At 40.6% G+C, this 17,829-nt stretch overlaps 1 protein-coding gene across 4 annotated transcripts in view; it reads right to left on the bottom strand.

Moving 5' to 3' along the window:
* Positions 1–3,947: 3,947 nt before the first annotated feature.
* LOC122769904 (transducin-like enhancer protein 4) overlaps positions 3,948–17,829 on the bottom strand; it is a 34,055-nt gene continuing 20,173 nt past the window's right edge. For 3 of the 4 annotated variants that reach the window (XM_044026796.1, XM_044026795.1, XM_044026794.1), the window contains exons 9-20: positions 15,136–15,258; positions 14,657–14,710; positions 14,419–14,571; positions 12,990–13,122; positions 12,331–12,518; positions 11,151–11,227; positions 10,812–11,061; positions 10,452–10,699; positions 9,363–9,510; positions 7,699–7,849; positions 7,032–7,108; positions 3,948–6,877 (exon numbers count right to left, since the gene is read on the bottom strand). In XM_044026796.1, coding sequence (XP_043882731.1) covers positions 6,770–6,877; positions 7,032–7,108; positions 7,699–7,849; positions 9,363–9,510; positions 10,452–10,699; positions 10,812–11,061; positions 11,151–11,227; positions 12,331–12,518; positions 12,990–13,122; positions 14,419–14,571; positions 14,657–14,710; positions 15,136–15,258 — 1,710 coding nt within the window. In that variant the 3' untranslated portion in view covers positions 3,948–6,769. The remainder of the gene's footprint in view (positions 6,878–7,031; positions 7,109–7,698; positions 7,850–9,362; positions 9,511–10,451; positions 10,700–10,811; positions 11,062–11,150; positions 11,228–12,330; positions 12,519–12,989; positions 13,123–14,418; positions 14,572–14,656; positions 14,711–15,135; positions 15,259–17,829) is intronic. The other variant, XM_044026797.1, reaches the window with a different exon arrangement.

Genomic DNA, 17,829 nt, shown 5'->3' on the forward strand with positions numbered 1-17,829 from the left:
CACTGGTGCCAATCCCAGTTGACATGGGGCAAAAGGCGGACAAGGCTGGACAAGGACACATAGAGATAAACAACCCCCTACTCTCACACCTTTGGTGAATTTAGAGTGTCCAATTTGCCTAATCCCCAATGTTTTTGGACTGTGTGAGAAAACTGGAGAAAACCCACACACAGGGTCTTTTACATGTGTGGTCACACAGTGTGATGCATTTTGAATCAAGACCAATGGAGGGAAGATGGACAATGAAGATGAGGCATAACAGCTGCAGTCATAAGGCGAGACAGCAGCAAACTTTAGGTTAAGGATGTATCCCTGGGTCTCTGAAACATAAGTGGGCTGTAACAAATGTTTAAAGACAACTTAACATTGAGTTACTAACCCCAGTCCTCTGAAACATGAATAAGGTAGTGACATTCTGAAACAAATGTTCAAATAGAGGTGGAATTTGGACCTGGAGTCATCCTTTGAGAAAGCGCTGCAGGCTGCAGCTCTGTGGCCTGGGTTAAGTCTGACGTTGTATTGAGACGAGCTGTGTTGTGGACAATCACGGCCAAGCGAGTTCAGCTGTGCAGAAAATAAGTCATACTATATATTTTCAGCTTTATGAGTCAAAGTTTAATCAGCCTCATGATTCATCACATGCACGCTGACACCTTCTCGCTATTGTGTGTGGCCTGTTTGCTTAATCCAACCTATGTGTCTATCAGAAAAGAGGCCAATTTGCAGGCTGCAAGTGCTCTTAATATAAAATGTTAAAGTAGGCTGGTTCAGTCCAATGTTGCATCCCCACCTTTCCTCCTTCTCACCCACTTTGGACTGTTTGAAGTGCCAGCTGGAGAGCTGCAACAGGAGTATCATTCACTGTAATGGTGGAGCGTCCTCCTCCACAGCCCTCGTCTAGATCACTTAATCCACTTCAGCAGTCCAGTGCTGTGCTCTGCATGAACACAGCGCATTCACAACGGGTGGTTAGACAGAGACAGCACGGGCCTGACCTGTCAGCTCACACTAAAACGCCACACTAAAACACTCGAAACCCTTGTTCCTCACAGCTCATTTAATATGGATGTGGAGTAGCTATGGCTGCCACTACCAGTCAAAATCTCAAGGGGTTTTTTTTTTTTTTGCAAAAAAGTTTGTCACATTGCACTTGAACATAGATGATTTACTGTCACACTGTGATCCTTTGTCACACACTGAAATTGTGTTCATCAATATAATTCACTTCTTGCTCCACATACATTCCAGGCAAATGTTGTTCTGTATCTACATGAATGGTAGTTATATAGTACACAGTTATATAGGCACATATCAGTTACAGAATCCACCAAGGATCACTTTAAATATTGTCATTTCCAACACTGATCCTTATGTGTAGATATACGTGCAGCCCAGAAATAGTTACTGTGTGGACCATACTGGTCAACTGCACATAACCCAATTACAGTATATTCAGGGTCGGGTACACATGGAATGCCAGCGTGTGAATGGAATAGGACCATAAACATGTAACCAGGACACAGAAACAACTTCCTGCAAATACTAAAGTATATAGTATGAAAGTTGTGTAGCTACAGCTACACTACATGTCATGGCTACTGATGACATGTTACATCATGTTCTCTAGGGAGTGTCCATTGGGTAGATTTTAACCAACACCCCTTAGGTCACAAGGAGCAAGGGTTGAATTGAGAAATCGTATTTGGCCTTACACTAACGTTTTGCCATCATCCTTTCACACACACTTTCATCGGGCTGCAACACAGCACTTTCATCTAATGGACAATTTGTGGTTCAGTGTCTCAAATATGGATTCAAACCCAGAGGCATTGCAACAGGGTAGGTAAAGCAGGCATTGTTTTACAGGTGCCTGGGGCCAAAGTTGAGGAGGAGCCCCAAGAATAATACTGATATTATTTGTCCACTGTGACAAAAAACACCCTAGTGCCACAAGATTGCATTGGTTTGGCTCGATGATTTGCCCAGGCAAGAAAGAAACACACAAACTGTGTACTGTGATTGCAGCCACTCTTCTTTTCTGATATTTATGATCTAATTTCATGAATACTTAGAGATACAGAGAATACTTCATGTTGCACAATGTAACACTGCAGGAGAAATCATGCTTTGTTCCTCAGCTGTGTAAGTAAAAAGCTAAAGATAATGTTTAAAAATGTGTTTAGGTAAACTGTGTGCCCCACAACAATACAGATAGGAATCTGAAACATCTTATTGTGACATCCTCATATAAATCTATATATTACACAATGTCATTTATTGGTGTATTTTCAATAGAAATAATTACATCAGATGGGTTTTTGTCTTTCTTTCACAGTCCAAAGACAAAGGTCTAGGTTAAAGCTTTCTTGTTTATGAAACACTATTTTTATCTGTTAAAAATACACTCTATGCCATCATTGAATTATTGTCTGATAACAGTAAAATTTTAAAAAGTAACATGACCAATGATTTAATTTGAACAGCATGAAATGATCGACAGACGTGCCTATCTATCATTTATTGATTGACCCGATTACCTGCCGATGCTCCATGCGTATTTATATAGCACTTTTCTTGTCTTGATGACCACTCAAAGCTGCTTTACACTGCAGTTCTGCCATTCACCCATTCAATACTCAACTATGTGTAGCACATTTTTCTATCACTCTTCTTTCATACCCATTCACACGCTGCCGGCATAGCCATCAGGAGCATTGTGGGGTTAAGTGTCTTGCCCAAGGACACCACTGAGCTACCATCACCCACATTAGCATGTAGCATGTACCATTTAAACAGAGGCAATAGCAGAGAAAGTGCTTTCACTGTGTCACCACAACAACTTTGCTAGTGTTTTGGGTTGGAGCTTGGAATTGTTCCATACTTCCACACCCGGTCCTTTAACTGAAGACTTGAATGTCAGTGTTTTGCTATATGTGTTGTCCCACATGGACACATCACCATAGCCGGACATAACAGGGTGACCTGCCTCACCATGTCAACTGGGATTGACATGGTGTTTTTTTATTTTTTAATGTAAGAGTATAATGAACAAGACTCAGACAACATACTGCACACAATAATTTATTAAATAAACCACAAACTAGAAAAAAGAGCAAAGGCATTTTGTTTTTATGGAAAAAAATAAATCAACTAACTACAGGAATTGTCACTGGTAAGTTTGAATTTATAATAACTTCATGAGTCCAGTCAATCAAAAACACTCAACTCGTCATTATTGGATACAACATAATCAGTGTAACGGGTTGTGTTAGACAGCTCACTTGTAGCAGTCGGATGAGACAAGGAACATTTAGGGCTGTCTCTTGACATGAGCACGAGTACAGCCAAAACCCATTTCTCTGTTTTTTCCATGATTAACAGGGACAGACGTTTCAGAGTATTAGATACAGTACATTAAGGCGCCACCAGATTTTATGACTCATTCAGATGAGAGCAGAAAGCACTGCAGAGAAGTCCATGACAGCAAAGTGAATGAAGTGTCATTTTAATTTGAAAGCGTAGCTGCAAACACAGAACTGTTCGAGATTAAAGGAGAAAGCATGTCATAAGGCAAAACTGTAAAAAAAACCAACAACAATCATTACCTGTCTTTTGAATGTACATCGGTTGTCAGAAAGAAAACCTCAAAAATATCTCTTGATATGTGTGATTTGGTCTATACTGTGACAAATACACAAGACTTGTTTTAAAGTGACCGCACTTAAAAATGTCCTTTTCACACCAGTCAGTAGTTTGTGTCTATGTCACATACTGTACATACTGTATGTGTCTGTGTGTCATTGCTAGTCTGTAATCTGAAACCTCATTGTGACAGATGTGTTGGTATCACAGCTGTATATATATATACACATATATATACACAGTATGTATTTTTAAAACATTTTAACAAAGCATTTTACTTAAAAAAACATCCTTTCAAACGCTGATCTGATGTAGAGCTCAACCAATTTAATGAATGACCAATAATAGCAAGCCTTTTACACAGCGTTCATGTGCATATATGAGTATGAAAACTTTGATTTTACAGAGAAAACAATGCAGAAAACAATGTGTCCTATTAGCCTTTAAAATGTGTGTCATTATATTTGAAAGAAAAATGAAAGTGTATAAAAAAATGACAATACTGAAAAGCTGTGCGTTTATGTTCACATTTGTAAATATACTGTACATTTATCAGCCAATTTAACAGTATCAGTATCTTTAATATGAGTATTATTTTAGGATTAGATACTTTCATATTTGCACAAACAGAATACACTCGCATAACCTTTGGGTTAGCACTCCCAGATATTTAAATGTAGTGTGAAACTTTAAAATGGGCACTTAATTTAAGATTCAGGTTAGCTGATATTAGGCCTTTGGGGTATTGTATAGGATTCAGATCAAATTATGACTAATAACTACTTTTTACAGTGTTTTCTGTAGAGTATATGAGATGCCTCATATAGGTGTAGAATAATAGCTCTGCAACAAAACTGCATCGGGAAGAAAAAAAAACCTTTCATAGCAGGAAAAGTGTAGCAAAGTGAATAATGTAGTTTTGTAATCCAGCACCATGCTTTAAACAGTCAAACTGAAACAGCAGTGGTCATAAATAGTGTATTTCACATGCAGCTGCAGCAGGTGAAACAAAGTTTGGTCCTGGTTATTTTAAAAAGGAAGACAACCGTAGACTGTATATGAAATTGCCGTAGTTTTGAGAAGCCCAGGAAGTAGAATGTAAATAACAGTAAGTTAAGTCAGAAGTTGAGTCTGCTGGTTGAAAAACAAAAAAAACCCATCAGTGAAGGTTAGCATGATGTCAATTCAGAGAAAAATAGACACATGAGTAGAAGATAGTGTGAATGACAGCAGGTATCGTCCAATATGAGCCTGGTGATGTCTGTGTATTTTCTGGTTGTCATGGTGCCAGCCAAATTGCAAATGTCAAGGTTTACAGGGAGTTAGTTTTGCAACCTGAAGTCTACGTCCAGTTTCATATAAAGCCTATATATGAGGACAACTGGAGTACAGAAAATCGGTACAAACCAACCTGGTTAATCTGGGGATACATTTATGTTAATTTGCTAATAAATTATGCTTTTTAATGAGTCGATCAAGATACACAACAGTAATCATTAAAAACCACTCGAGCAGAGTCTTCAGCGAAATGGAGTCAGAATCGCAGCGGCATCAAGGCACTGTGTTATTTCTACAAGCTGACAAAAGTAAATCCAAGAACAATCACGACTGCTTTGCTGAACAGTTTGACTGACATCTGTCGGACAGAATCCAGCAAGTGTCCAGAAAAGTCTGACGTGAAGGGGAAGAACCGAGTGCAAAGGTCAGTCTGTGGTGAGGTCACCGAGGGCAATATGTCTTATGTATTTGTTCAACGCCCACCGTTTCAAAAGACACACAAACGTACACACACACAATAAATAACATTCAAGGAGCAGAAAATATATGACAAAGGCAGCAACTTGTATTTTAAGGTCTAAGTTTGCTGATACAAATTTTAGTTCTTCTCTTTGAGATGTACATGTGGATCAAAAACAATCTAGTGTTTCTTTAATCAGAGAGAAAGACTGAAATAAGGTGGAAACACTTATACGCTGTTATTTTTGACAATTGTCACTTTAAGATCTTTAAGATCATTCAACATATTTTACACTTCTTAACCATTTAAACCATTCGTGAAAGCAACAAGGACAAGATGAAATGTCTACTACCGATCGCAGCGTGTCTTCGACACATTTTTAGATGTTTAAAACTTGTATTGAGAATAAACTCAGAGTCCCTACCATTTGCCCCGCAACCTTACGGAGATGAGAAGAGGAAAAACTGCAATTTTTTACACAGAACCAAAGCTTTGTGTTCCCAGTTTCCACTCATGACAGACATAAGCGTGATAAGGATTTCCTAATAATAAGGTATTGTGCCGTAAGTCCTAGTAAGAATAAGCGGTCGTGTACATGTTTGTCAAGGTTACCTAAGTGTTCTGCACACAATCATCACACACGTGATGGTGGAAGTTTGACGTTTAGACGGTAAGGCAAAAGATGTATGAGCTAATAACATATCGAGCATATAGACGAGGCATTATCAACAAAAGGTTAATGCAGCTCATTGTCTGTGAATCCGCTAAAATCCAGGGGCGTTGCAAAACAGGCCACTGCATGGGGCCCCCTCAAAATGAGACAGTGGTGGTGACATTGTGTGACACTGATTTTAACCATTTAAAAACCCATTTTAACCCCTTCCGTTTAAGATAATTTGCAGGTACACAAGATGTGCACAGATATCGTCTGGCGTTGGTCAGGAATGTTTCAGCCCTGATCTGACACATAGTTCTAGTTTCCGAGCCTCCACATCGACAGAAAGCACAAAGGCAGACTACTGTGTGTGAACAATGTATCACAAATGATAGTGTACAAGAAAGAAGAAAAACACAAATATGTCCGATGCTTTTGTAAAAGTGTTACTGAAAGGAATGTTATCTAGCCAGAGCTGTAACAATAGCATCCATTCCACACTCACTGAACACCGAGACGTTCACTCATTCTCACGGCAAAACAAAGGAACTCTTTAAAAACAGCAGCTTTGGTTCTGCTTGTTCCTTTCCATCCAGGAAGTCAAAAAGTCTGGTTTGGTCTTTTTCTCTTCAAAATCCAAATCCTTCCATACACATCGAAATTTGTACATGGGCGACGGAGACGTCACAGACTGTCCAAACGGAGGGATAGTGTTGTTTAAGACTGTGTCCCGTCTAATAGATGACCTCGTAGACTGTTGCTTTCTTATCTCCTGAGCCAGTCACAATGTACTTATCATCTATGGAGATGTCGCAGCTCAGCACTGAGGACGACTCCTTGGACTGTAAAGGAAATAAAACATGTGGGTGAATATAAAACAAACAAACAAATTGTTTATTTTTTGCATGTGCAATTACAATCTAAAATGATTATAATCCGAATAAAATACTCTGTACTACATGTGGAATTCCTTGTCTCGTGTTCTTTCTCACGTACCTGGAATATACTGGCTCCATACGGGGTTCTCCATGCATTGAGCAGATTGTCTTTTCCCGTGCTCACAAACCACTTCCCTGCAGAGGAAAGGAAACATCTATCTATGTCCTGTACATCGACTGAGTGAAGTGTTCCATAGTCCAAGTTCCAGTTTAGTTAACTTTCACATTCACACAGTCACTGAGTATATTTTTAACTGGGTCAGATTGTCATGTTGTGCGTCTCTGTCATATATGATAGTAAATGAAGAGGTTTTTGAGTGAATACACGTGTGACGCGCCTGTAAACACTTTAAGTTTTAACCTTCACTTTATTAAAGTCCTAGTTAGAATGTTTGTGTTTTTATGTCTTGTTGGTTCCTGCTTTTACTTCATACCTTCTTTTGAAAATGACAATGTAAGAGATTACATTGTATCTGATTGCTTTGTCATATTTCTATTGATTTTATTCCCACACAAACCTTTCACATTCCTGTGTCTCTTGCAGTAAATCTGTTTTGGTTTTTTTTCTTTGCTTTTCTCTTGACAAAGTTAAATCAGTGTTACAGCAACACTCTCGTCACTTCACACACACACAAACGTTTGATCAACAAGCATTTTCTTCAACACCTGGCACATTTGCATAATTTAATTCCTGTAAGATCTCAATAAATGTGTAAAATCCTTACCACAGTGAGCGAATCTGAGTGAGAGCACACAGCTTTCATGCAGGTGCAGCTGGTACTTGTCAGGTTTGGTGACATGCAGCACCTCCACATTACTGTTCTCCATTCCGACTGCCAACCACTCGCCCGTTGGACAGTATCCCAGTGAGAAGATCTGCATCCAAAACCCAGAGCAGTTACAGCAGTTTGCTCTTATAGATTATATAGATATAATACATCATCTCATGGTGTGCAATAGTGACCCTGGAAAGATGGTGCGTGTCTGTGGGTGGTGGACACTGAAAACATAACGGAGAATGGGTTGGGTTGTGTTTTTCTGAGCTGTCACAACAGATGGCTGCTTCGCTTTCTAAAGACATACGCTGTCATTTCCCACATGATTACAATTTTAGACGGTATAAAGACGGATAACATGACAGCTCCTCAGAAGTGAAGCCAAAACATCTAGTGTCTGGCTGCAGAATTGGTCATAAACCCCAGCGTCCCCCATGTTAGCCAATTGTACCGTCCACAGAAACTTGTTTGAGTGAATATGCATAGTTTTTTTGTCGGTGTTCCGTCCACACGGAGACGGCGGAAACGCCTTGAAAGCGCCTCGAAGAGTGGGAAAATCTGTGGGAAAGTGCTGTTATTCATTATGTTGTGTTTGGAGATTGTTTGACAGTTTTACCAACTACTGATTTACTATAAAAAAGTAAATCAGTCTGAAAATATATTGCTAGATATCACTAGAACACGTCCTGTGAAAAAAGTGTTGAATCGTAAAATAAGGAGAGGAGAAAACAAAACCTATTTTTACTTGAATAAACACACACACAGATTGACTGAGTTTATGTGTGCTGTGTATGTGCACTTCGCTGCGCTCACACAGCGCTCGTGTGTGTGTCTACAGTGAGATGGATCTCACTCGAGCGGCACAATTGTGCATTCTCGTAAAGTGTTTAGGTTTATGACAGAAAGTCGCGGAACGAAACATAAATAAATTTGCATTTCTGTTATTACAGTATATGTGTAATGTGTACGTCTTCTTTACGTCTCGTGCTACAGCGTTTTGAGTCATTTCAGGGGGTTCCATGTGGACGGAGTTATTTCCTGAAACGATGAACTTTTTGAAAACAACAAAGGAAAAAAACGTCCGTCTAGACGTGGTCTAATCTTTTTTTCCCCCATACTGATGTATGCATGTTTACTTGCAAGTCTTTGATGGCGTGAAGCCGCTTTTGGAGGTTACTGGAAGGTGTACCTGCCGGGTCACTCCCTGTCTGCCCTGCTCTCTTTAATGCACACTCACCTCCTCCTCTGCACACTGAGATTGCAAAAATCTTTTCAGGAAATTGCAGTAATGATCTATTATTGCTGCCCTTCCCTTCACCTGAAAAAGACGTAACTGCCAGCACTGTTAAATGCTAAAGACATTTGAGGGGGACTGCAGGCCAGAAAAAGCAGTTTAATGTCAGTTAAATGACTGCAATAACGCAAAACCAGAAAGTGTAATAAGACAAACTGCAAAAAGCTGTAATAGGCCCTCTGATGCAACATGTTCAATACTTGCGTTCTAGTTTAATCTCAAAGTAATTAAAAAGCACTATGACCATATCACTTGCACGTGAGAAGAAATCCGCTACTACATTTTTAATGTGCATTTCATTAACGTGTGTGCTGTGTACCTGGGAGGTGAAGTCGTGCTGCTGCAGCTGCCGTCCCTCCCTCAGGTCCCACGACCGGACGGTGTTGTCCAGGCCTCCAGTCCACAGCTTGGTCCCATCATTAGAGATGTCGATACAACTGGCCCCGTCAGTGTGGCCCTGGAACTGCCTGCAAAAAAACAAACCCCCACCGCCAACCAAACAGTCATCCTCAAATCTCCATCTTAATTGAAGGCAAGAAAGCATCTTCACAGTTTCATTATTCATACCTTAGGTTTTCTGAGGGCACAAGAAGAGACAGGAATACATCTTGGATACAGAACACTGACTGAATAATTATCACACCTTCTGCCAGCAGCAGGTGAACTTATTAGTCACAATGTGGGATGATATTGTGACTGGCAGACTTTAAAGCCTACACACTCCCCGGCATTAATCATACATGAGAAAGAAACACTGGTGTAAAACTGCAGGGACAATTTCTTTTCTTTTTAACACAGCCCAGTATTGATGCCTCCTCTTCTTGATTAGAACTAATGTTAGTGTCAATAAAGCTTCACTGTGGAACTGTTGATCATTTCTGTAGTTTAGTCTTTCTGAACAGAAATTATACAACCTTTGTTTGTTTGCTGTGTCTGAAGACAAAACTGAGATCAGATCTGACTGATGGTGTTTTCAGCGGCAGAATTCACTTATGAAACTTTTTCAGTCGTACCTCGCTAACGCTAATGTTGCCTCGACATAGAATTGATACTGAGAGAGTCATGTGAAGCTGTGAAGATGTGTTTTTACTGGCTCTGTGTGTCCGTCTGTCCGTTTGTGTTTCCGCACTTGCCAATATGACCAACAGAGGGCGACAGAGGCTTGTTGCGTGAATGGGATGAAGTCTGCCATCTCTGATTGCCTTGTTTAACAATGGTTTGAATGTCATCAACATTTGTTTATATTTTAAATTTACACACTACACTTTTATGAATATATTAAAACTGTACATTTATAAAATAGAAAGAATATACATACAAAAAAAAGCCTAACAATTATGCTTTGAGTCTTGTTTTGCAGATAAACCAAATTCAAATTTGTGAATCATCAGTGATCAGAGTTCCATACCTGACCAGAGTCTGGTTGTGAAGATCCCAGACAGCTATGTTTCCATCAGAGCAGCAGGAGAAGCAGACCTTTGAGTCAGGGCTGATGGCCAGAGCGTAACATGCAGGTGCCGATGACGTTAGTTCAGCTTTTATTCGAGGAGTTGGAGTGGCCAAATCCCAGATGGACAGAGTACTCGCCTCACCACCGACTATGAGAGTCCGCCCGTCAGGAAGAAGTCGACAAGAGCGAATGTAGTTGTCTCTGTTCTGATGTGACAGACACACAAGTGGTGTTTACTGTCATTCAAAAGGAGAAATGTATAAACTTTAAGAATATTATCCATATGTTACAATGTAGGGGTCACTGCAGCCAACTCACAAGGCAGTCCAGCTGGGATACAGGGGTCTTGTTGCCCGGGTGACTGATGTCCCACACCTTGACGCAGCCCTTGCCGCCGGTGTAGACGTGACGTGTCGGATTACTGATGGTGACAGCACACACCACTTCCCCGTGGCTGAGGGTGTTGATCTGCCGCGCGTGGCGCGGGATGCCAGGGCCAATGAGCGCGTCTGGAGGAAAAGGCACGGGCTGCATTTGTCCATCAGCGCTCACATGAAAGGAGTAGGCCCTGACAGGAAGAAGAAGAGCGTGAGGAGTGATAAAGGAAGGTGAGACGAGGGGAAAGCAGTTTAAGAAAAGAGGTGGGCAGACACATACGGTTTTCCACCAGGAATGCCAGACAGATTGGGAGGAAGGCCAGGGACACGGATGTGGTGGTGAGGATCAAATCCCACCTACAAAATATGAAGGTGAACATTCAGCAACTTCTTGAACCAGACCTGAAACTATATTAAAAAATGTTTTAATGTGATCTGTTGAAGGTTATTCTCATCATACCGTAGAATATATTTAAATAATGGATGTGGTAAGTCAAAGTAAAGCCAATATGGAAGTTCTTGAAACCTGCATTGTCCTTAACGGCCATTAGGGGGCGACTCCATTGGTTGCAAAGTCAGTTACAGTATATTGATGAATAGATGGAGATTCTCTGCAGATAGTGCAGAGATTTTTGTGTGAATGCAAATGTCCACAGAGGTCTCATCTCCAAGTGACCTCATGGGAAAACACAGCAGGAGAAACTCTGGATATTCCACAGTGAGTGAAGCTCAAGCCAGATAAGAGCTGAAACAATTCATCGATTATTACTAAATTAATCGACAACTATTTTGATAATCGATTAATCGGTTCAAAGCTTTTTTTCAAGATTAAAACGAGATTTCTGATTGTTTAAGCTTCTTCAATGTGAGCATTTTCTTCGTTTCTTTGCTCTGGATAACAAAGAATTCATTAAAAGTTAATCATTTTGGTTTGTGGACAAAACAAGACATTTGAGAACGTCATCATCTCCAAACGATTAAAACGATAGATTAATGGATTATGAAAATAATCGTTAGTTGCAGCTCTAAGCCACATACCACCCTTCACTTGGATGGTCTGGAGATTGTCCTGCTGTTGTGAACTCATCTGACCCAGATAATGTGTGGGTCAGTGGGCCTGTCATATGTGAACGTAAAACTGCTGACAATGTCCTCATCCAAATATCTGCATATTACATGTCTAAAACTTTATTCATCATGTCAGTAAACATTTTTCTGAGGTGTTTGTTCTCAATCCCTGGTTTTAGTTCTTCATCATTGTGTTATGACGACTAATTTGTCATTTAAGGCCCCATTTTCAATTCCTCATGTCTAAAATCCACCCTTCACTTCTTCCCCAGCTCCAACCTCTAAGAGAATGTTAAAAGTGAGACAAAATGGTAGTTCACGTTACACTCATTTGGTCACTGACTAAGTATTTAGACCTTAATGTTTACGTGTGTTCGCTTGTGCTCATTTACCACTTGTGTGCGTCCGTAAGCTGCCACCGCAGCAGCCGCCACTGCGCTCATTTGTGGAGAGATGTTATGCAGGCCCGTGTAAGCTGCTCCGGCGCCACTCAGCTCTCCGTTCATACCGGGGTGAGGGACCATACCAAATGGCCCAGGATACGAGCAGGGCAGTGCCAGCGGTGTGCGAAGACCAGGAGCTATGAGACAAAAACACTTCACTTTTCACTCCCACTGTTCTTCTCGGTACAGTCAGAGCAACAGGTCACAGTATCTATAACATCTATTTTAAAGGTACAGTGCGTCACATGTTGCTGTTACTGGTGAAGTTGCATGTTACGGTCGACTATCCCTCACCTCGCCATTCCCTTCCAAGTGTGTTAGAGAATCTACGTAACCTTCAACTTCCACCTTCTGACCAAGCTTGCCATATAAATATAAAAGCTCATTCTGTGTTCATTAAAAACAACAGTGACTGTACACTTATGCAAAGTTCAAAACTATAAAGGTGTTTCATCTTCAATTTCTCATGAATTTTACACATCAGACCTTTTAGATTCCAGATTACACATCATTTCTATTGTAGGGATGACTTCCACTTTCTTAACTACACTTCTTAAATTCTTTAATTCTTTTCCATGTGTGTTTAGGTTTAAAAATGTAATGCTCACGCAGCGTCTCGACACCTGTCGGTTTTCCAGGTCCAGACCTCAGACCCGGTGTGATGGTGCTGCTGGGTGTTGGGGCATCAGAGCGGGATGTGGGGGTGCTGGACTTGGACACAGGAGTAGTGGACTTCTCATTCTTGTCATTGAAAAAAAAAAAGAAAGAGCAAAATAATCTTAATCGAGATAAATGAAAAGAGATTACAGAGATCAGATACAGCAGAAGGATTCATGCTTGGACTGAGTTTATGATCGATTCAAATTTTAAATTCTATTAAATAATCCAGGATTATGTTACAAAGTAACATGTTAGAGTTCTCAGATTACTATTACGATGTAAGAAGTAATCTAATGCATTAGATATTTAATGAAAATACTAAGTTATTCAGATGCTTTTCAAAAATGTAATCTGCCTTTATTATTTTTACCATTTATTCATGTTTTTTCGGTCATATGGTTTGACAGGCAGACAGACAGACAGAGGGACACCTGTCTGTGTCACAGCCGGTGAGATGACAGAATAGACATTATTCCCTGCCTGAAGGTATTTGCGGTTTTTATTTATTTATTCATTCATTCATTCATCTTCGACCACTTTATCCTCCACATGAGATTCACAGTGCTGCTGGTGCCAATCCCAGCTGACATAGGGTAAAAAGCGGGGTACACCCTGGACAGGTCACCCCTCCATCCTCCATCACACTCTCACACTGAGTGTCCAATTCACCCCCAAATCTGCATGTTTTTGGACTGTGGGAGGAAACAGGATAACCCGGAGAAAACCCACACACGTGGGGAGAACACGCAGTATTTGCAGAATATCAGGGTGACATTAGTCTGTTGACTGAATGGAACTCACGCACCTGCAGCGTCGACAACAACTTTGAAGAGGGCTAAAGCCGTCACTGTGAGGGACCAAACCACTAACTGTGGAGGACATGCTGCACTTTTCTTCTTTTTCGGAAGATTATCAATATCCTGTGACATGTATCAAATAAGGAACCGTACTTGAGAGGAAAACATTTGCAGCTACCTCAACAAAGCTGACTCAAACGTAGAGACTGAAGTGTTTGAGTGTTTGGAAAAGATTTCCACTACAGTAAATAATCACCACGAATCACAGGCAATGACACAGGACATGTAGCTGTTGAGATCGAGCACACACAAAGATCATAGGGTTCTCATTATTGGATAGCTTTCTTGGATGGTAATGTTGGAACAAAACGACCTACTTTTAACATTCCCCAACACTGCGTTTAACTTAAATTATGAAATAAGCTATGCACACTGGACCTTTTATTCCATTCTATACCTCATTTGACACCCTCCACCATCTCATCTGTTATATTTTAAACATTTTCTGAAAGCCCAAACATAGACCCTGACAACTGGTGAATCAGAAGATCAGAAGGCTATAAAAATCCAAATGACTCACCAGATTAATCTCTTTGGACTTGGATGAAGGTGTGCTGCTGGAAGAGGCAACGGAGGAAGGGCTCAGGGGAGCATCCTTCTTCAACAGGCGACTTTTGTCTAATCCGTTCTCTCGAGGAGAGTGGGCAGGACTTCCTCGAGGAGAGACGGGATCCTGTGGTGGGCGAGTACAGACAGAGATGAGCATTTTAGAAAAAGAAAAAAACGGAAAAATGTTGCACTCTTTAAGTGTTCTGTACCTCGTTGGAGACGTCCACCACCAAGTTGTCATCACTCTTCTCTCCATCGCTTTCCTGCCATGGAAACAAAGAGAAACAATGAATCTGACTTCTTCTCACGTTAAATCAATTTATTATGCTTTCTGGTCTTAAAACCGTATGCAATTAAATGAAAAGCCTACATTATTAACACAATGAGCGTGTTAAACAGAACACTTCGCTCATTTGTTATGGTGACAAAAATTCTGCATGTGATAATGAAACAGGGTTAACCTGAAATCAAGGAATTAATTAAGGTAACAAAACTGGGCAATGAACTACTGCTTTTGTCATATTTATACATAATAATATGTCCAGACATTTCCGGTTGCCTGTCTGTCTGTCTGTCTGTCTGTCTGGAGCCAGCGTTGCTGTGGTGTAATTCATGGTGTCACAAAAAAGAAGGTTCAAACAACAAATTATCTCTTCTACTAAAGTGTGACTCAAACATCTTTACTCACGTAGCGCGTGGAGGCTAAATCTTTGTCATCGGTCTTCTGTTTCTTGCTGTCGGAGGAGTAATCATTTGAACTGCGGTGCTTCTCTGTGGGCCGTAAACTGGCTGAGGGAGACACAGACGAGCTCTGCAAGAAATAAGACACATGTACATCAGGGAAGATGGAAACAAATATATATTGTTATTAGTTTCCTCATCTTTTATGCAGTGAACACCACAACTTAAACCTCTTTTATGATGGACTAAATCACTGCACTGGCTCCCTGTGTGTCAAAGGATCGAGTTTAAAATCCTGTTACTGGTCTACAAGTCACTGAATGGTCCAGAGCTGCTCGTTGGGTATGAAGCATCCAGACCCCCTCGGGTCATCGGGGACAGGTTTACTCAGCGTCCCCAGGCTTCTATGGTCCTCACCTGTGGAACAAGTTCCCTGAACACCTGAGGTGTGCACAAACTGTCAGCTTGTTTAAAAAAATACTGCAGCTTTCTGATATTGCCATTTTTAACCACTTTAACTTTCACATCATTTTGCTTGTTTAATGATGTTTAATGATTTTAAGTTACATTCCAATGTTTTATTAATGTTAAGTTAACAGATGCTTTCTCTGTTTGGTGTTTCTCTGAGTTAAAGTGGGACTGATAAGATGAAATGGGAAGAACAGGTAAAAGAGCACTTGTCTGACTTATTTCATTTTCACATCGAGGACAAATACGGGCTTGATTTAAAAATGTTTTTAATGTTTTAAATAGTTTTTATTTCTATAATTGATTTTTGAAATTGATTTTGTTTTAATTTCCAATGTATTTACTTGCTTCTGTAAAGCACTATGAATTGCCCTGTGTAAGAATGGCGCTATATAAATAAACTTGCCTTGCCTTCTTATAGCTGGGGTTTGTGATTTGTTTCAGAAAAATGTGTTGTTGTTGTGTGTGTAGGTCTCAGTTCCACTACACCACGAGTGTTTGAGGGACGGAGGGTTGATGAGAGTGGGAGAGTGAGATGTGGCTGTTTCATTTCTTCACAGTGTAGTCTGCTGTTGCTACTCTTCCCAGACTTACTGACCCTCGCTTTAACAGTGTATAGTTCAAATAGGCAGTGACAAACTCAACCAGTGGTTTTCCAGTGTGCCCCTTACTTTAAAATGGACACACGAAACAAAGTAGAAGAACACAGGCAGCGCCGCAGGAGACATGCATCTCAAAGTAACCAGGATAAAAAGTAAAAACACAAGCTATAACCTCTATTCTATATCTCAAATCTTCTGAGCATGTAAAGACTTCTCCAGCATTGCTAAATAAGGACAAATCTGGGACTAAGAGTGCAGCCAGCACAAAATGAGAGTGTGATCCAATACATGGCATCGCTTTAAAAACTCCTGCGCTTGTCAAAACCATTTTGTTCTCACCGTATTCACAACACTGAGGCAGTGCTGCATCCTTGACAGTTTGACTGTGCCATCATGGCTCGAACTCGGCTGCATTATTTTATGAAACTGGTGGCGGAGGAGCTGGCCCACCGACGTCTCTGTTTTCTTAATCAAATCTGGCATCCTTTGAATACCATTACTGAAGGATTTTAATCGTCTTTGAGAAGCAAAGATCAAAATAAGGTCAGCGGAACATTTCCTCTCTTGCTCGGCCCGTCCCTGCTGATCTCTCTCTCTCATTGGGAGGCGCTCCTCACACGGTGCACGATGAACAGAGGGAAGAAAAATAAAGCGGGACCTTTACCTCGACCTTTCCTCTAACTCACGCTTGTAACCTTTCCACTGCCCTTTGGCGTGCTGCAAGTGTTGATGACAATGATTCTGTGGGGGAGTAGTGGCGTTTGTTTGTGTGTGTGTGTGTGTGTGCTTGCATGCAGTTGGACAGCATATGTATTTTTGCATTTTATTGGTATGCACTTTGGGCTGAACTGAAGTATAGAAGTCAGAGTTTAGATGACAGGTTGAGGCTATTCTTGACAGAGACTCAGTTCAACACCCGCTCCCCTCTCTCTCTCTATTTCCAGACTGATTAGATTAATTAGCCTGCAAATTGGTTCTTTCAAAAACATCGAGGCAAATTAATTTTGCAACGGAGACAAATGAAGGCTGCGCCGGCAGCACCGGCACTGTGAGTGTAAAGAACTGTGCAGTGTTGCTGGATGAAGCTATTAATTTACAAGTATGTCATAATTGTATCTGCCTCCTATTCCTAATGGATTCTGCAAGTGCTGTACGTGTGTAACCTCCACCATTGTCCTTTTTGGACTACTTTAAAAAACAGTCCTTTATGTCCGTCTAATAATCAGAGAAATGGATGTAAATGAAGACCAAATTACACTAATAATAATAATTATATTTGCTTATATCAAAGAATTGAATTGAATTGTATAAATAATAGATGTCGCTAATATGGAAGTGCCTGAAATCTGTATTCTCTTGAATGGTCAGTAGAGGCGTCCACTCGTGGTATGTAAGTCTATGAGAAAGTGGCTCTCACATGATTTATAAATAATGAGGTGTTTATGGTCTCAGTCACTCAGCTCTTCTTTAACTCACTACAATGTCCATAATGTCAATTTTGGTCCCATTTAAAAGGGAAAAAAACAAAAAGCAGGGTTTGCTTCATTCGTGCCAACTTTGCTGTGATTGCCCCTCACTTTTTCCCTCGCTTCACCCTCTCATCCACATGCATCTCTTCCAGTTTTTAAAAG

The sequence above is a fragment of the Solea senegalensis genome, linkage group LG5, assembly GCF_019176455.1.
Source record: "Solea senegalensis isolate Sse05_10M linkage group LG5, IFAPA_SoseM_1, whole genome shotgun sequence".
In the NCBI taxonomy this organism is placed as follows: Eukaryota; Metazoa; Chordata; class Actinopteri; order Pleuronectiformes; family Soleidae; genus Solea; species Solea senegalensis.